We start from the raw sequence: 19,609 nt of genomic DNA on the forward strand, positions 1-19,609 counted from the left end.
ACAGACGGAGCGATGGGTAGGGGTTGGGGGTGGGGGAAGAGGCAGATCCAAAGATACCCAGATAGGAAGGGAAGAGGGAGAGACAAAAGAGAGAAAAGAAGTCACAGAAGGGAGAGACTTAGCTAGAGAGCAAGAGCGAAGACCGAAGATGACCAGAAAAACTAGTGGGACAGTTAGAGTGGAGAGAGTCAAAGACAAAGGTGGAGCGCAAAGAGGGGCGGCTAACCGAATTCTACAGACAGGAGAGAGCAGGAGAGGTGGGCAAGGGAACAGATGGGGCAGAGGGAGCTGACGGTGCCCTGGACGAGAGAGATACCTTGGAGGGAGCCCCGGATGAGGCAGGTGCAGAGAAAGGATCAAGGCAGCGAGTAACAGACAAGTCAGCCTTGGATGGAGCGCAGAGAGACACCCAAGGGGAAGAGGTGGAAATGGGAATAGCCTCAGCTACTAGAGGTAGCCTAGGTTGTCTAAAGAAGCCATAAAATGAAACACCAAACTGACTTATCACAGAGATCAAGCCGGTCAGGAGAGGAGGAGGAGGCCAGGAACAAGCTGAGAAGTTGATGACAAGTACTGAGACCGGAAGAAAACTAGCTAGGAGGACTGTGAGCTTGAAATTGAGGGTTAATAGAACAAAGAGAGTGATCGTGATCGGGCTGGAAAGGGTGGGAGGCACGAGGGGAAGAACCAGATGAGGTAGGGCTTGAAAGTGATGCTTGGAAAGGAATCTGGACCCCTTCTCCTGGGTTCCTAGTTACGCCCTTTGTGTTTGTAAGGTCTTACATAGCTGAGAAAGAGCTTGAAATTTTAGGCATAAGGGTAGGAACGGGGTCTGTACTCAGATGTCTGATGTGGAGATAAGAAGCTGCAAGGGGAGCAACTCAGGAATGGGACCAGCCTTAGCCTTCAGGTGTGATCCCAAGCGCAGCGAGACTGCAGATACTCAAGGAAGAGAGCTTGCCGTGCTAGCCACCCATGCTGGTTACCTCTTCCCAGGCCTTCCTTTCTCTTTCTCTCCCTCTTCACTTCCCCCCAAACCCTTGCCACTCCCTTTTCCTTATCCTCCTTTGAGACAGGATCTCAAATGCATCCCAGTCTGGCCTCAAACTCAGTTATCCTCCTGCCTCAGCCTCCAGAGAGCTCTTTGCGTAGACCTGCCTTGACCCATGTCTCTGGAGATCCCTTGGCAAACTGAAAGTGTTAGGGAGTTCAGACTTGCTCCTCTGGTGTCTCACACAGTGTTCACTGAACAAAATGTATAAACTTCAGTAGGAAGGCCCTGTCTCAAAAAAATTAGATAAATAAAAATGTATAAACTTCACTATTAGGATTCTCAGACCAAGTAGAAGGTTTTTGGTTTCCTCTCTGGAGTTAAAACCTAATTTAACAAATACATTTGGAGGCTGGAGTGGAATGAGGGTGACCATTGGGGTTCAGCTCTGAGGGAGAAGCAGGGTAGGTAAGAGGCTCTGAACACATGATCTATTCCCACTTAGAACACGGACCTAATGGAACACAACCTAGAAACTGCTGTTTTACTCCCTTGCTTTGGACCAAAACATGGGAGTCTCAATATCTTACCAAGTTTTTCTCTCCCTCTCTGTGTTCTCATTCCTCTTCTCTGTTCCTTGAATTGGGAGTGGGGGTGAAGTAGGACCAAGGGGCTGCGCATGCAGAGCAAGAGCTTGTCCACCAAGCTATCATCAAGGGTCTTTATCTATAAATGGACAGCATGATTTCTACCTTCAGCCAGTTGTGAGGATTACCTAGGAGTCGGTCAACAGCAGAAGGGGTCATGGGCTTCCTCTTTAGGATCCACTTTTTGTCCCTTTCTGATCCCTCAGAGTCCCCAGTTGCTTTTACCATATATTCTGTTACATTCCAAAATTTCAAACATATTACTCTGATATAATTTTCTTTAGGAAACAAACAAAACAAAAACAAACAAACAAAAAACCTGTAAACAAGCCAAGTGTAGTGGAGCATGTCTTTAATCTAGGAGGCAGAGGCTAGCCTGGTCTCACATAAATAGTTCCAGGCTAGCCAGGGTGACATAGGGGGATCCTGTCTCTGAAAACGCAAACACCTTGAGAGCAGAAATGGTGCCACCCCTTTCTGCCTCTTTAGAGAATGGACAGTTTCCTTTCACTTCTTGCTCAAACATGTATCTAGTGGAAGGTCAAAGACAAGTGAGGGATAAACAATAGGTGCATAATACCAGCTAATGTTCCAGTCCAGGGGACCCGAGGCTCCTCAGACATCACAGACCAAGTACAGATGTCCTCTCCGCTCAGATGTGCCCTGCCCCGTGGAATTCACTTGATGAATGGCAGTCACCCAGACTACATACCTGGATTTAGCATTCCTGTCTTGTTTTCTCATCCAAATATTCTCCCTAGAACAATTTCTCAGCTGGAGCTGGAGTTCTGGAGCTCAGTGTGATGCCTGTGCTTAGCCTGTCCAGGCCTGATCTCCAACATCCAACTTTCATTCTCCAAAGCTCTTGGCCAAATTTGAACTTTTGCTAGGTCCCAGTGTTGCGGAGATTTTTAGGTAAATCATTCAGGAGTCCCCATTCTTACGTAGTTTCTCTAATAGATCTAGGACGCCTGTATGTCAGGTTCCAGCAAACTCCCTTTTCTGGACATATGAACTTGAACAATTTGTGTGTGTGTGAGAGAGAGAGAGAGAAAGAGAAAGAGAGAGAGCGCGCTAGAGCTAGAGCTAGAGACTGTTTAAAAGGAATCAGAATAATTTTATGGAGTAAGTTCTCTCTTTCCACCATGTTCTGGACTCCAGGTCTTCAGGCTTGATGGCGAGTACTTTTATCTGCTGAGCCATCTTGCCAGCCCAGCGTTATTAAAGCCCCTTACACCTTAGAACCCTTTGTAAGATGGGGATTTCACCACAGCTATTTTTGAACGATGAAGATTAAAGGTCTGACACACCACTCTAATAGTTATTAGTCTTCATCACCTCTTACTGTGCTTGCAACCCTCACACTCTGACACCCAACACCACAGGATCCTTTTCACGAATGCGTTTCTTAGCTGCCTTAACTAAAGGTTGAATGAGCCTTAGTGAGGGAACCTGGCCAGAGCTAGGTGGGGATGAAGAAAAGTGTGTATTTTTGTCCACAAGGGGTTGTTATGGGCCAAATATCAGGAAAGCAGGCAACAATTTGCTCAACAGATTCCCACTCCCTGGCTTTATCGCTAGGACAAGTAATTCATTAAGTGGGCAATACTGCCCTCTGGTGGAATAATATGAAACGCCAGACCAGTGGTTTTGATACTTGCCCTTTAGACTTTTCAAGACCTTTTCCAACCGCGAACCGGTAGGCAAACGCTGTACTGGTGAACAAAATCTTCAGTCGAAGTTTTGAAATAGAGTAAGCTCCGCCTCTTCTCCAGCCCCTCATAGAGTGACTTCTTTCCTTGACTTCTCTTAGTCTTAGTCCCTTATAATTTCTCTAAGATGCAGAAAGTAAGCTCTAGCTTTCTTTTCAGAGCTTCAGGACTCTAGCTGCCCCATACGTAGTCGTGATAAGGGGGCGCTAGCTCCTTTATAGGGAAGGAGTTGGAAGAGAGCAGAACATAAAGACTTTTGCTTGCTGGGGTGGTAGCGCATGTCTGTGAGCTGAACAGACTGAGGCAGGATCATTTCTGTAAGTCAAGGTCAGCCCGGGCTTCCTAGAGAGACCCTGTCACCAGCCAACCAAACAGCCCACTCACCCCCCTATTCGCTTATCCCGGCATGTGCCAACCCTGGCTTGGATCCCAGCCCACTGTCCTGGTCTCCCTGGTAACTGCCTTCCAGCTAGGGGTGCCCCTTTCCTAGGTTACCCGAGCAACCTCCATACCCGCCTTCTTCCAGTCCTGACTGGTTCATAGCAAATGCGGGCAGGGTCTTGAGGTCGGTGTTTAGGTTTGAAGGTGGTGAACCGGAGATGAGGAGAAAGCAAGTACCAAGGCGAGGGAACCGGCAGAGGGACAGAAATGAGTTCTCAGGTATGTGGTCTGTTAACAGCTTTAGAAGCAAGAACTTCTGTTCCTGGGGAGTCTGTCGCCAGTGTTCGAGGCCAAGGCGCAGGGGTGCTGCTACGGGGAGGGGGTGTCCTCTAGCATCCCTCCCGGCCTTGTACATGAGAGCTGGGTTCTTGGGAAAAGCTACTTTTTTTTTTTTTTTTTTTGCCTCCTTTGAGAGAATTTCCTCAATCCTCCCATCCAAAGTGCCTCCCAAGCCTGACCCCAGTTAGCTTCTAAGATTAGGCGACGTCGGGTCACAGTGGTATGATAGTACACAGGGTTCCCTAATCCTAACTCCCTTTTTGGCCTTATTTCTGGGGTTAGTGGCTTTGTTCCTCCGTATTTAGGGGGCTTTCTTGGGTCGGGTGAGGAGGGATGGATGGGATGGTTGAATTGTAGTAGCGGGAGAGGGCCTCCTTGAAGACGCACCTCCCTTCCCTCTTGCCCTGCTACTATGTGCCTCTCTAAGGGTGTGGGGCAGCTTTTCCTGCCTGGGGTGGTGTGTTGGAGGAGTGGACCCTTCCAAGTCCTCTGCCCACAAACCCTGCAGTCCCCGAGAGGACCTCACTGTGTAATTATTGTTCCTTCCTGGATCATGTTCTCCATACCCTATACTTATCTTGCCTGGGTCCCTTGGCAGCACTCTAACTTCTTTAGCATCTCTCTGAGAAGCTGGGGGCTGGGAGAAGGGATCCATAGAATTTGTGTTTGGGGCTATAGTGGAGGTCATGGAGGTATAGAACAATTTGGACACTAAGAATCGTTAAGGATTATTACTTCCTTTGCTGCCCCCTCCCCTGCACATTCCCCACCTCCAGAAGAACCTTCTCTGGATTTCCAATCGATTTCCCCTAACTGTCTTCAGAAATGTCAGCCCTCCAAAGCTCCTCTCCAGAGCCTTGCAATCCTAACTTCAGGGCCTTCTGAATGGAGCCTTCCAGCTGGAGATGCCATATTCCTGGCAAAGGAGGGGGTCTGAGCTCAGTGTTTATTCTTCCAGAGACACCAAAATGCTGGCAGATGGGCTGATCTAGGTGCTGACAAAGTATGATCTGAGCTATTAGAGGAGAGGGAAGCTGGTAAGAGGGTAGCTGGAGGCAGAATTCCAAGAAAATCCAATCTCAGAGAGAAGTCAGGAGAGCACATGGCTGTAAAGATCAAAGTGGTTGGTCAGGAGAGAGAGAGAGAGAGAGAGAGAGAGAAAGAGAGAGAGAGAGAGAGAGAGAGAGAGAGAGAGAGAGTGCATATGTGTGTGAGTGTGCGAGTGCATGTGTGTATGTGCGTGTGTAGGTGTGTAGGGTATGAAGAGGACCAGAGTGTCTGCCTTGGTGTCAGCAGTATTCCCTGCCCATCCTCACCCTGAGACGTCTCATTGTTGGCTCTCTCACTGCAGTTCTGCACCTGTGCAAGGAACCTGACCGTCTTGAGCCCAGCATTTAGTACCTCCTGTAAAGCCCTCACTCTTTGGCAACCACCTTAGAGTTGTTTGTTTCTGAAACAGGATCTCACTCTGTAGCCCTTGCTGGCCTAGAACTTGGTAGGTAGATAAGGCTTGAACTCACAGACATCTCTCTTTTTTTTTTTTTTTTTTTTTTTTTTTTGGTTCTTTTTTTTTTCGGAGCTGGGGACCGAACCCAGGGCCTTGCGCTTCCTAGGTAAGCGCTCTACCACTGAGCTAAATCCCCAACCCCCACAGACATCTCTTGATGATTATCTCATAAGTATTGGGATTAAAGGTATGTGCTGTCATGCCTAGCACATCTTAGGGACTTTGATATTCTCTTGCACCCACTGCCCTGTGCTAGGCAGCCCCCAGGATCCAGGCCCTCTCTTCATTATAGACATTACCACATTGTAGTTTTGTCTGTGTCTGCAGGCTGCAACTCTCTTTACTTCTTTTAAAACAGGTTTATTTGTTTTTATTTTGTGTTTATAAGTATCTTTCCTGGGTTGGGGATTTAGCTCAGTGGTAGAGCGCTTGCCTAGCAAGCGCAAGGCCCTGGGTTCAGTCCCCAGCTCCGGAAAAAAAAAAAGTATCTTTCCTGAATGTATGTATGTGCACCACATGGGTGCCTTGTGTCCAGAGAGGCAGAAGAGGAAACTGGATCCCTTAGAGTTATAGCTAGAGTTGAGTCACCATATGGATGCTGGGAAGAGAACCCTGGTCCTCTAGAAGAGCAGCCAGTGATAGCTGAACTGTCTCTCCTGCCCTGCCTGTGAGCACCATGTCCTACCCATCTCCATACGGCCAGGACTAGGCTCATACATGGGTGGCGTGAGTTCTTCCTGTGCCCTGGCCTAGTGTTCTTGGCTTCCAGACCCACGGACTAAACATTTAAAAGTAACCAACACACACTTAGCTTTGCTTCTGTCTTATTTATTAAATGCTCATCTATGTCCTGTCTCAGGAGGAAGAGGAAGGTGCCCATGGAAGGCAGAAAAGGGTGTCAGATCCTCTGGAGCTGGAATGACAGTTGTGAGCCATCTGGTGTAGGACTGCACATCGGTCCTCTGGGAGAGCAGTGAATTCTTTTAACCATTGAGCCACCTTTCCAGCCCACCAGTGCAAAGTTATTTTATTTTTTAATAACTAATATTAATTAATTAATTAATTAAGTTTTTGAGACAGGGTTTCTCTGTGTAGTTCTGGCTGTTCTAGAACTCACTCTGTAGACCAGGTCTCAAACTCACAGAGATCCCCCTGCCTTGGCCCCTGGAGTGCTGGGATCAAAGGCTTGCGCCACCACTGCTCAGCAAGCAGAGGTATCTTAGTTCCCAGAAGTCTAAAGACAATTCGTCCCAGCACTGGGGAGGGAGACAGAGAAGGGCAGATGTCCAAGAGTGAGGCCAGCCTGGTCTACATAGTGACTTCTAGGACAGCCTGAGCTATATATTGAGACCCTGTCTCGAAAACAAAAACAAAACCAACCCCTCTCCCCCAAACAAAACAGTAATATGGCGAAGCCTTTATTTTATTTCTGAGACAGTCTCAAGTAGCCCAAGCTGGCCTCAGACTTTTATGATGACCACTAAATTCTCATCCTCTCTCTTCCGCACCCTAACTCTGGGATCGCAGCCACGTGCCACCATGCCCAGTTTATACAGGGCCATGGGTTGAACTTGGACCTTCACGCATGACTGGGCAAGCCCTGTGGTAGCTGACCCTCATGTCTGCCCCCCCTAACTTCGTCACTAATGCTGGAGCCTGAACACTGGGCCATGTGCATACTGGATAACCACTTCCCGCTGACCTGTGAGAAGTCCTAAGGGACTCCATCTTAAGGGAGCAAAGACAGTGGCCTGCATTCCCTTCCTGACCCTCAGAACTGTGAGGGGGAAGGGAAACTGTTCTCCTGCCAACATCCTCAGCAAGAGTTCCACCAAGGTCATATCGCTTGTGAGCTGACAGAACACACTCTCACACGGGCTGGTGTCTGTCTACCTTGGGGTGCTTCCTGCTGGGGACAGACACTGTGCTCTGACTTTTACCCACAGGATCCCTTGGAGTGACCAGCTTCATCTGTCCGCGCCTCCGGTTCCTCACAGTGAGGACAGCGGGGCTTGGGCAATGCATCCTCTTTGGTAATACAGCCATTTAGACTTGCCAGTGAAACAGTGGGGCCAGTCACAATTGGCTTTCTCAGTGACAGGAGATTCCCCTCAGTGTCTCCAGACTCTACCCACCAGCAGGGCAGAACCGTGCTCCCAGTGTGGGTGTGCTCCGCTCAGCGAAGCATTCAGCACTAGGGCAAGGCCAGGTCTGTGCCACACTGCCCGGGGAGCCTCTTTCCCCAGTTTTGATCTAAGCCTGTAGTCTGTCTCTTATTATTCAAGGGGGGGGGGGGTTTGAGACTCAAAACTCAACACAGGATTAGGTGTGAAATGAAAACTTAAAAAAAAAACAAACAAAAACAAAACTAAACTAAAAAACAAAACAAAACAAAACAAAAAACCCAAAAAAACCCCTTGAGTTTGGGCTAGCATTCTTCCTACCCTCTGTAGTGGGTAGCCTTAGCACTGATGTGCTTGCCCATGGTTTCCTCCCACAAGCTTCCTTTGCTCCACCCTCCGTTTTACCTTCGCTTCCTGTGCTGTGCTTCTAGTCTTGGAAGACAGCAGAGTGGGGCCCTGGCTTTACTTCATGTGAAGGAATAGGGGTCCCTTCCCAGTTCGTCTTTTATGGCCCAGTGCCAGACACTGCAGTAGCTCAGAGGTCTATCTGGAAGACAAGTTATTAGAGCTGATGCTGGGGGCTCTGAAGGGACAAGTCTGAGGTCAGACCCCATCCTCACTCAGAGCCCCCACCCCCACCCCCGCACTCCCCCCCTCGCTCTGCCTTGAAGTGATGACTTTCCAGGTTGTAGATGATTGCTACGACTGGCAAAGTACACAGAAAATAAATTCTACCATTTCTTTATTTCTTTATTATTTATATTTGAGACAGGGTTTCTCTGTGTAGCTCTGACTGTTCTGGAACTCTCTCTGTAGATCAGGCTGTCCCTAAACTCTCAGAGACCTGCCTGCCTCTGCTGGGATTAGAGGTGAGCGCCACCAAGCTAGACAAGTTAGTCTTTCTCCTGCTTCTGCTGTGGGTCATAGATTAGTTGGCTTCTGAGGTTGTGGCCAATTCTGCCTCCACCTTCCGCCTTGCCGTAGGAGTGCTGGGGTTGTCGGTGCTTGTCACTGAGCATGACTTTGTTATCTCTAGACAGGTCTCTCAGTATAGCTTTGACTGTTTTGAAACTCACACTGTAGCCCGGGATGGTCTCAAACTCACGGAGATCTGCTTGTTCAGCCTCCTGAATGCTGGGACTAAAGGTGTATACTTAATACTGCCTGTCAAAAATGACTTTTTAAAAAAAGATTTATGTATGTATGTATGTATGTATGTGTGTATGTATGTATGTGTGTGTATGTGTGTATGTATGTATGTATGTGTGTGTATGTATGTGTGTGTATGTGTGTGTATGTGTGTATGTATGTGTGTGTGTATGTGTGTATGTATGTGTGTGTATGTGTGTATGTATGTGTGTGTGTATGTGTGTATGTATGTATGTATGTGTGTGTGTGTGTATGTATGTATGTATGTATGTATGTGTGTGTATGTGTGTATGTATGTATGTATGTGAGTACACTGTCACTGTCTTCAGACCCAGAAGAGGGCATCAGATCCCATTACAGATGGTTGTGAGCCACCATGTGGTTGCTGGGAATTGAACTCAGGACCTCTGGAAGAGCAGTCAGTGCCCTTAACCGCTGAGCCATGCCTCTAGCCCAAGAACAACTTTTCAAACTGAGTTTTTGTGCTGGAATTCAAGTCACCAGTCTCCTGTATCAAGGTTCTTACCTGCTGAGCCATCTGTCTGGCTCATTTGAAGTAATTTTAAGATAGAGTTAAGTGGCTGTGAAGTAATTCATATTTCACAACCACTACCATCTCTGATCTCCAGAGTTAGGAAAAATTGATTTTATGTATATAGATGTGTCCTGAGTGTGTGCATCTGTACTGTGTGTGGGGTGTGTGTAACGCCCTGGGAATTCAGAAGAGGGTTTAGATCCTCGGGACTGGGATTACAGATGATCGTGAGCTTTCCTCTGGGTGCCGGGAAGCAAGCCTGGGTTCACTTAAGAGCAGCCAGTGAGCTTAACTGCTGAGCCGTCTCTTTAGCCCCAGCCTTCCGTCTGTAAGCGCACTTCCCCTTCCCCTTTCCCCGCACCAAGTGTGTCACCATGCCATCACCATACCATCAAATTCTGTAGGAGTTTTACTCAGGAGTGGGTAGTCTGACTAACCTGTCCTCCTCTTCCAATCTACACAGGTTTCTTCTCTAGGACTCCCTGGCTTACTCCAGTTTTCCCAACCTCTCCCAGCACTGTGTGTCTGCTGCAGCTTGCCCTGGCCCTCCCTCCCTTTGACATCCCTGGGGATGGTGGTGGTAACCCTCCTCACCCGCAGGCCCTTAATGGCCAAGTCAGTTCTCTCCTACTCTTTCAGTTAGGTCTACTTCTTCTGTTGCTTCTGGACTCCAGCACAGCACTCCCGACACAGTGCAGGACACCACGCCAGCTGAACTGGGCCCTCAACACTACTTAGGACTTGTGACTCTTGCTGGTCTGTAAGCTTCCCTTTCCCCTCCCCTTTCTTATTTTCTTTTACAGGTCTCCAGTGAATGGAGAAAAAGCATGGGCTTTAGAGTTTCACATCTCCGATTCTTCCCACTGTCTTGTGCTTCCTACCTTGGGTGCCTGTCTCCTTTCTTGAGTGATGCTCCCATCCTCTCTCTTGTGAACGATCTGGGTTTACATTTTAAGACAGGCAGGGTGGGGCTGGAGAGATGGCTCAGTGCTGCTCTTCCAGAGGTCCTAAGTTCAATTCCCAGCAACCACATGGTGGCTCACAACCATCTGTAATGGGATCCGATGCCATCTTCTGGTGTCTGAAGACAGGTACAGTGTGCTCACATACATATATAAATAAATCTTTAAAAAAAAGAAAAGGCAGGCAGGGTGTGACATTCACCTTTAGTCCCAGCACTCAAGAGTATTCGAGGCCAGTGTGGTCCACATAGTGAGTTTCAGGACAGTCAGAACTACATAGAGAGATCTTGTCTAAGAAAAAAAAAAAGTAAGCAAACAAAGTATCTCTAAGCCAGTCCTAACTGGCTCTGGGAATGCTACTCTACACTGTCAGGCCAGTTTCCTTATCTGTAGGGCAGAAGAGAGGCCAGCAGGTGAGGGCAATTGCCTTTAGGCCTGAAGACTTTCAATCCCTAACCTCCACAGTGTAAATTGACCAGGCAGGAGGAGGAATTGACCGCCAGTGAACTAAGGAAGGATCTTAGCACATTGCCTGGCACAGTGCGGAGGCCCAGTTCTGCCATATCCTCTGGTTTAGCCCCCTTCACCGGCTACTTTGTTTCCTTTTGCTTTGTTGTGTGCATAAGGGGGTGGAGGCACATGGAGCACTTTACTGACCAAGCTACCTCCCCAGCCCACACCCAGGTGTTCTTCAAACATAAAGGCCCCCAGAGGCTCTGCGTTTTTTTTTCTTCCTTGAATTAACTAATTAATTCTTAAGAATCAGGGTCGACATGTTGAACTACTGGACTCAGGTGATTCTCCTGCTTTGGCTTTCTGAGTAGCACCGAATACCAGGTTTTATGGCTGGCACATCTCTCCTGACTTCCATATGGCTAGCTTCTGGTAGGGTGTAGCCACCTGGACCAATGCCAGTCTTGGGCTTCCTACTTTAGGTGACTCTCTCCTCCCTTTCTGGGTGATGCCTCGTCCTCTCTCTTGTGGACGACAGCTGTCATCCCAGTGTCTTCCAGGTGTCCAGACGTTCAGCCACTTAGTGTGGGACCCACTCTCCAGGATTGAACACCTTCTCAGTCGCTGTAGCCCCTTCCTTCCCACCACCCTTGCTGGTGGAGCAGTGTAGTCTTCCAGACCTCATCATTCTGCTTCTCATCATCTTTTGCTTCATTCATTGCCTCAAAGAATTCCAAACACATTATAGGCAAGACATGGCACCCTTTGGTATTCTCTGGTCTGCACCTTGAAAGAGCACAGGAAATTTTCCTGCTTTATCACTTTCAAAGCTAGCAAACTTATTTTGTTTTATTTTTTGCGTGGATAGAGATGGAATCTAGGACTGAACGTAATAAACAATTGTTCCCTCTCTGAGATCCCCTCCTCCAAGCCTAATGAACTGTTGTCATGTGTGTCTAATTCTGCCCCCCAACCATGAAGCGGAGAGGAGAGTTTGCCCTTAGCCAAAGGGTACCTTGGGGAACACTGAGGAATCCACTCCTTCCCTGAGAGCTCTTGTGGCCCTCCAGAAGTCTCTGCCTCCCAGTGTGGATAGAGTGTGGATCTGCCTTCTCCCTTTCTCTCCTGGCTGCCTGGTGCCCAGTACAGTCCTGGCACCTAGCGACAACACAGTAAGAGAACTCATGAATACTCTTTTCTTTGGTATCTTGGCCTCTCATCCATATGCTGCCATGATAAAGGAAAGCCGGGTCCACTCTGGTGCGTTCTGCTCAGTACATAGTTCAGGAAACTGCTCCTTAGCTCAGATGGTTACTGTGTCTTTGCATTTTCGTTTACAGGGGATTTACATTGTGTGGAAAGTGAGGTAAGCTCTTAGTGTGTGGAGCAGATGGTGCACTAAATAATGTGTATTTATTGGCAGGAGCACACCTGTGGGCTTTTGTTTTTGTTTTTACCTCGAAACAGGGTCTCTCTGTGTAGCACTTGTTGATTTGGAACTCACTCTGTAGACCAGGCTGGCCTGGAACTCAGAGGTCCTCCTGCCGCTGCCTCCTGAGTGCTGGGATTAAAGGTGTGCACGATGTTGGGTTGCAGATCAGGAACAAGTGGCCCGAGGTGCATATTTTTTTTAAAGATTTATTTATTTATTTTATGTATGTGAGTACACTGTGACTTCAGACACACCAGAAGGGGGCATCAGATCCCATTACAGATGGGTGTGAGCCACCATGTGGTTGCTGGGATTCACTCAGGACCTCTGAAGAGCAGTCAGTGCTCTTAACCGATGAGCCATCTCTCCAGCCCCCGAGGTGCATATTTAATATAGACCTGGCCTTCACATTCTCCCAGCACCGCCCAGTCCCTACCTACCTGTTATAGGCCATGCCCGCCCTCTACGCGGAACTTTCCACCCAGGGGCTGGGCTTCCTCTCACCTATCCCTGGTTCTTCCCTATATAATCCAAACACACACACACTCTCTCTCTCTCTCTCTCTCTCTCTCTCTCTCTCTCTCTCTCTCTCTCTCTCTCTCTTCCTCCCACCCTCCCTCCCTCTCCGTTTGCGTTTTGCGTTTTCTTCCCCTTCTCCTCCGTCTCTCCTTCCGGTGTGGTCAGTGAACTCACCCAAGAGCTGTCCCCATAAACCGGGCTTGAGCTGTCCCGTTTCCTTGGCAGAGGATATCACATGACGTTTCCATACGTGAATATTTACCCCGTTATTCCTTCTCTTATTCATCCCCTGCTCTCTCCCCTCCCACATCGCTAAAAATAATTCTCTGTTTACTTTCATGTCCTTCTAAAAGGCCGTTCCAGAGTCCCCATGTGAGAGAAAACATGTGATGTCTGTCTCTATGACCACAGCGACCTCGGGCTCCGTCCGTTTTCATGCACTTACCTCTCTCTGGGTGTGTGATGTTTGTCTATGTGTGTGAGGTTAGGGGAGGATGTTAGGTGGCCGGCTTTATCATTTTTTTACCTTGTTCCCTTGAGACTGAACTTGGAGCTAGACTGAGGCCAGCAAGTCCCCGTGGTTCTGTCTCTTAACGGTGCGGGACGCTTGTGGAGATATACCTGGTTTTTTAAAATTTAATTTAATTTAATTTATTTTTTTTTTGCTGTTTTGTATTTTGGAATATTTATTTGAATTACTTTTCTTTCTTTCTTTTTTTTTTACAATCCAGCCATTGCCCCCCTCCCTGTCCCCAGTCCCGCAGTTCCTCATCCCATTCCTCCCCCCCACCCCCCATCTCTGAGAGGATGTTCCCCACCACAATTTTATTTTTTTGCTTAATCACTTTACATCCTGCTCACTGGCCCCCTCCTGGTCACCCCTCCCACAATCCTTGCCCTATCCCCTCTCCCCTTCTCTGAGAGGGTGGGGACCCCCCTGGGTATCCTACCACCCACACACCTGATTTTTTTTGTGTGTGTGGGTGCTTGGATCAGAACTCAAGTCCTTATGTTTGTGCAAGTGCTTTTACCTACTGAATGATCTTTCCAGCCCCTAGGATACGTAATTTTAAGACTGTGTGTGTGTGTGTGTGTGTGTGTGTGTGTGTGTGTGTGTGTGTGTGTGTTTTGCCTGCATGTATATATGTGTACTATACGTCTGTCTAATGTCTGAGAAGGCAGAAAATGGCACCATATCCACTGGAACTGAGTTACAGAGGTTATAGGCCACATATGTATTCTGGGAATTGAAGTCAGGTCCTCTGTAAGAGCAAGTGTTCTAAACAACTGAGCCATCTATCTCTCCAGCCCTTTCTTCTCCTCCTCTCCCTCCTCCTCTTCCTTCTCCTCTCCCTCCTCTGCCTCCTCCTCTTCCTCTCCCTCTTCCTCTCCCTCCTCCTTTTGAGACAGGGTCCTAGTGTGTAGCCCAGACTGGCCTGTGAAGTCATGATCATTCTGCTTAGCCTGAGTACAGAAATAAACAGATGCCATCAGGCCAAGGTTCTTCATTCATTTGGTACTGATTTATTATTTGATTATTTACTCATATTTGGAGACAAGGACTCATTCCTTAGATTAGCCTCAAACTCCTTTGGTAGCCAAGGATGATCTTGAATCCTTAAGACGTATGCCTCTACATCATGAGTTCAGGAGTTGTAGTGCCTGGTTTACGAGGTGCTAAAAATACAAGTATGTCTGCATAGTAAGCAAACACTTTACCAACTGAGCTACATCCTCAGCTCGGATAGATAGATTGATTGATTGATTGATTTTGAGATAGGGTGTCACTTTGTAGCCCAGGCTGGCCTTGAACTTGAAATGACTAAGTGACCCCTCCTGCTTTAGTCTCCAAGTGCTAGAATTACAGGTGTTACCCACTGATTTTGTTGTTTTGTTTGGGTTGAGACAAGGTGTCGTTGTGTAGTCCAGGATGGCCTGTAACCTTGCCATCCTGCCTTCACCTCCATAGTGCTGGGAACAACAGGCCTCACCACTGTGCCTAGACTTCTTTGTAGTCTGGGAACTGAGCTGGGTCCCTGTTCATGCTGGATGCTCTACCACAGAGCTGCATGCATTTCTAGTTGTCATTTTGAACTATAGTTTCACTAGCACAGGGTATACAGCTTGGTAGAGCGCTTGCCTAGTAGGCACGGAATCCTGGGTTTGATGCCAGAACTGCATGAACCAGATGTGCTTGTGCACACCGGTGATGCCAGCACTTGTGGAGGCAGGATGATCATCAGTTCAAGGTCAGCCTCCGATACACAGGGAGTTTCAGGCCAGCCTGGACTACATAAGACCCTGATTCCAAAGAGATAGGGAGATAGGTGTGTGTGTGTGTGTGTGTGTGTGTGTGTGTGTGTGTGTGTGTTGTCTCACTAAACTGTCCAGAATGGCTTTGAATTTCTGATTCTCTTGTGTCGGGAGTGGTGTTAATGGCCGTTAGTCTCTGGAGGCTGAGGCAGGCAGATTTCTGAGTTTGAGGCCAGCCTGATCTACAGATAGAGTCCCAGGACAGCCGGGGCTACACATAAAGCCCTTTCTCAAAAAACAAACAAACAAACAAACAAACAAACAACCAAAAAAGATACCAGCGTACTGGGATTACCTGCGCACCACCAGCTGGCTTTTGTTCCTATGGCTTCTTTGTGTACACTCCTTTCCTTTCAGTTCAGTAAGCAACTCGAGGCAGAAGGAGCTGCTGCGAAAAGGACAAAGTTCAGGCTAGGAGTGTTAACGCTAGTCTTATGAGAATTTTTTTTTTAACAACAGTTCCTTCTGCGAACCACCAGCGGCACAAGGGAGGGAGGTATTTCTAGCCACTGCCTTTACCTGGTTTTGCCATCTCTGATGAAAAGAGGAATAAGGCGAGGAAGTCCATGTTATTGCCTTGCCAGCATTAGCGTCTTTTCTCGCATCTCCACTAACCACTGGTTAATCCAGGAGCAAGGGAACTAAGGCTTTGTTAATCTTTCCCCAGAAGGAGGGCCCAGGCTCTGACGTGTTATAATTGACGCATGAAACGGTTCTAGACAAGGGCTTCCTCCCTCCGGTTTTCTCAGCTCAGGAGTTCTAGAAAATAGAGAAGCTGGGGTCATAAAACCCTAGTCCAGAACGTTGGGAGACTCCTAAGACGTGAAGCTAGGGGCTTTCTGAAAGTGTTTATTCTGACTTCACCCAATGCCACCCAACCCACACCTTCTGCGGGCTCGGGGATTGGGGGCAGAGGCTTGAACAAGGACGGAGAGGGAGGTGCGTGGTTGGTTCTCTGTGGGTTGAGGTCTGCAGAAGAGCATTTTGACACTTTGCCTCAGTTCTGTCTTTGGGCAACTCCCGGCCGCCCTGCGTCCTCTGGGCTCCGGACTCGCCTACTCCCGAACCAGAGAGAACCAGACGGTGCTGGGTTGGAGAGGGCTCCGGGAACCCTGAGGTCCGGCTCCTGGCTCGAGGCTTCCGGGCAGCGGCCACGTGGCCTGTCCAGGCGGGGGGCTCACCTCCCCTGCTAGCCCGGGTGACTCAGGCCGCAGCTGTTCCCGCGTCACATGAGAGAGGGAGGGAGGGAGGGAGGAAGGCGGCCACCCTGCGGGGGTGGGGGCGGCCGGAGCCGGGGCGGGGCCGTGCGGCAGGCGGGGCGCGGGCAGGGGGCACAGGAGACGGCTGCTGAGCCGCGGTAGGAGAGCATCAAGAAGCGTCGGGGAGCGCAGGTGAGGCCCGGGTTAACGCGGGCCCGGGGACTCCGGGGACGCCCGTGGGGACAACTTTGCCTCGAAGTTCGCGGGGCGCCACCCGTGCGGCCCTCGAAGGGAGGCTCGCGCCCGGGGGGCTGGCGAGTGTCCTGGATCGCGGCCTGTAGGGGTCGGGATTCCGCGCTGGGCGGCGACCGGCGGGGGTCCACCCGGAGTCCGGCTGCGCCCTCCGTGCGTCCCGGGATCCCGAGGCACCATTCCCTGGTGCGCGCCCCCACCCCAGTCCGGCCGCGGAGCGGGAGGGCAGGGAGGGCGCGGAGACGTGGATCTGACTGCGGGTTTCTGGGTGGGAGGGCCCCGATGGGGGCCGCGCAGGGAAGGCTGCGAAGGCCGGCGGGGAGCTGCGGATCCGGCGGCCCCTCGGCCTGCTCTAATCCTTGCGCTCTCTTGCGGCCCCAGGCCCAGCAGCCATGGCGGTGGAAGGAGGAATGAAGTGTGTCAAGTTTTTGCTCTACGTTCTCCTACTGGCCTTTTGCGTGAGTAGTGCGGGGAGGGCGACGGGGCGCGCGGGCGGGGTGCCGGTGAGTCTTGGAGCGGGAGCCGTGAGGAACGAGGGACCCAGAAATGAAGGCAGCTGGAGGCCAGATGTGGAAGCAAAGCTGGAGAAAAGGCCAAAGGCAGAATGTGTCCGTGTCCGTCACCCCTCCCCCCCCCCCCCCCCCCCGCCGCTTTCCTCTGAGGAAAGTTTGGACCGAGAATTGCCACCCTAGATGCGGAGCACCCCTAACCAACCCCCTCCTGGCCCTTCCTGTCTGGTGACCCAACCATTTGTGATATGGGGTGGTGGGGCAACCTGCCAACGGTCTGATGGTATCGCCAAGGGGCTGCCTCCACTCCTCACCCTGTTGATTCATCTCCATTCTCTCAGCCCTCTCATTTACTTGGGAGAAGGAATGGCTCCAACCCTCCTTCATTTGCTCCTGCCTGGAGAAACTGTTGTTTGTTCAGAAAGGGGCCATCTTACCCCCTCTTCTTCCTCCCCGGCCTGGCTGGCCCTAGGACCTGAGTCACTGGAGTGAGGGAGTAGTTCTGGGAGAGACCCGAGCTAGGAGTCAATAGAACAAAACGCACGTCCTGGGCTGAAGAGCTGTTTAGAGGCAGGCATGACACCTCCTGATTCCCTTCTCCTTATGTGTCTCAAACAACTTCCCAGCCTTCCTTGTGGGGCAAGGACGGGCGAACCTTCTCTATAGCCAGTGTTTCCTGGAGGTGTAAGAATCCATTTTCTGGCTGGGGGTCGGGTGTGAGGGCTGAGGACTGAGGAGCTGACCCAACCCTCACCTTTTCCCTCAGGCCTGCGCAGTGGGATTGATTGCCATTGGCGTAGCAGTTCAGGTTGTCTTGAAGCAGGCCATTACCCACGAGACTACTGCTGGCTCGCTGTTGCCTGTGGTCATCATTGCAGTGGGTGCCTTCCTCTTCCTGGTGGCCCTTGTGGGCTGCTGTGGGGCCTGCAAAGAGAACTACTGTCTCATGATTACAGTGAGTGGGGTGTGGGAACTCCTGGGACTACCAGAAGGTATTCTGTGGTGAGGTGGGTGGATGAAGGAATTGACTGGGCCAGAGCAAGCCCTTTAAATCCAGACTTCAGACTCAACTCCTGTCCTGTCCTCCTGCAGTTTGCCATCTTCCTGTCTCTTATCATGCTCGTGGAGGTGGCGGTGGCCATTGCTGGCTATGTGTTTAGAGACCAGGTAAGCAGGGAACAAGAGGAACCTGTCTCAGGATGCTCTGGGAATCTGGGGCCTGAAGTCTGTTCTCAACAACACACTCCTCTACTCTTAGGTGAAGTCAGAGTTTAGTAAGAGCTTCCAGAAGCAGATGCAGAATTACCTTACAGACAACAAAACGGCCACCATTTTGGACAAATTGCAGAAGGAAGTGAGTGGGATGGCTGGGAAGAGGGTGAGGCGGGATGGAAGATTCTCATCTCTGAATTAGAATGGAGGTTCCACAGTTTAGCGACTTTCCCTCCCATCCCTCCTCCGTCAGAATAAATGCTGTGGAGCCTCTAACTACACAGACTGGGAGCGCATCCCCGGTATGGCCAAGGACAGGGTCCCCGATTCTTGCTGCATCAACATCACTGTGGGCTGTGGAAACGATTTCAAGGAATCCACCATCCATACCCAGGTAGGGAGAAGACATCACACGAGGGAAACTTGGGGAATGTTTCAGGAGGCAGGAGATGCTATCAGGATCAGAGTTGGGGATAGGGGTTGGGAGGATAGGAGAAAGGGGCCGAGGGAGGGAAGGAAGGAGGTAGGTAGACGCTTCTGTTAGTAGTCATGCCCGCCTTTTCTCTTCAGGGCTGCGTGGAAACTATAGCGGCATGGCTGAGGAAGAACGTACTGCTGGTGGCTGGAGCAGCCCTGGGCATTGCTTTTGTGGAGGTGAGGAATGCTGTGGGTTGTGGGAGGGCGGGCCTGGATCAGCTCAGGGCATCTGGGGAACAGGAGGCACTCACTGGCCTGGGAACAGTGGCTGTTGAGTGGGTTTGGGGAAACTTGCCCTGTCTTCTTCCCACCCTCATTTCTATCCTTCCTTTCAGGTCCTGGGCATTATCTTCTCCTGCTGTCTGGTGAAGAGTATCCGGAGTGGCTACGAAGTAATGTAGGGTGGGGGCGTGTCTGAGCTCGTCTGTCTTTTCATGGAGTGGACTCTCCAGGTTTTCAATTAAACGGATTATTTTTTCAGACCTAGAGAAGGAGATGGTCTCAGTTTGTCTTAGAGTGATGGATGGCCCCTTCCTTTTCCTTCTCCCTGCCTCTGCCTGAGAATAGGCAGGCATATTTGGGGGGTGGGGTGGGAAAAGGATTATTTATTTGAGGGTGGAAGAGGTGGGGAGTCCGGAGGAGGTTGTGACTGAGTGTCCCTGTGCCCCTCGGTTTGTGTTGCCTTCAAACTGTTTCCGCAGCACCCATGAGGACAGCTCCTGCATGAGTCGCAGGGGAGCTCCACAAAGGTCCTCCTGGGTAGAGCCTGGACAACTCTCTGCTTTGAGGCCCAGTGAAGTCCTCCCTGAGCCCTCAAGGAGAGTGTTTAAGTTGCTTGAGGCCTGTGTGGCAGTGTCCCCGATTTTTGCCTTAGATAACAGGGGAGTTTAGGTATTT

The 19,609-nt window shown here is 50.1% G+C and overlaps 1 protein-coding gene and 1 long non-coding RNA gene across 5 annotated transcripts; one reads left to right on the top strand and one right to left on the bottom strand.

Annotated features, from left to right (window-relative positions):
- Positions 1 to 3,304: 3,304 nt before the first annotated feature.
- Cd63 (Cd63 molecule) lies at positions 3,305 to 19,198 on the top strand. 4 transcript variants are annotated; one of them, XM_087555994.1, is made up of 8 exons: positions 3,305 to 4,010; positions 16,896 to 16,972; positions 17,790 to 17,978; positions 18,116 to 18,190; positions 18,282 to 18,377; positions 18,489 to 18,629; positions 18,806 to 18,889; positions 19,048 to 19,198. In XM_087555994.1, the coding sequence occupies exons 1-8, from the start codon at positions 3,950 to 3,952 to the stop codon at positions 19,111 to 19,113; spliced, it is 789 nt and encodes a 262-aa protein (XP_087412120.1). In that variant the 5' UTR covers positions 3,305 to 3,949; the 3' UTR covers positions 19,114 to 19,198.
- On the bottom strand, positions 6,390 to 15,697 carry LOC102553109 (uncharacterized). Its single transcript, NR_190523.1, has 5 exons — positions 15,583 to 15,697; positions 15,359 to 15,451; positions 13,277 to 13,371; positions 8,106 to 8,247; positions 6,390 to 6,539 (listed from the first exon to the last, which is right to left on the bottom strand). It is a non-coding gene; the product is annotated as an uncharacterized LOC102553109 (long non-coding RNA).
- Positions 19,199 to 19,609: the final 411 nt, after the last annotated feature.

Source organism: Rattus norvegicus, chromosome 7 (genome assembly GCF_021556685.1).
Source record: "Rattus norvegicus strain SHRSP/BbbUtx chromosome 7, alternate assembly SHRSP_T2T, whole genome shotgun sequence".
Lineage (NCBI taxonomy): Eukaryota > Metazoa > Chordata > Mammalia > Rodentia > Muridae > Rattus > Rattus norvegicus.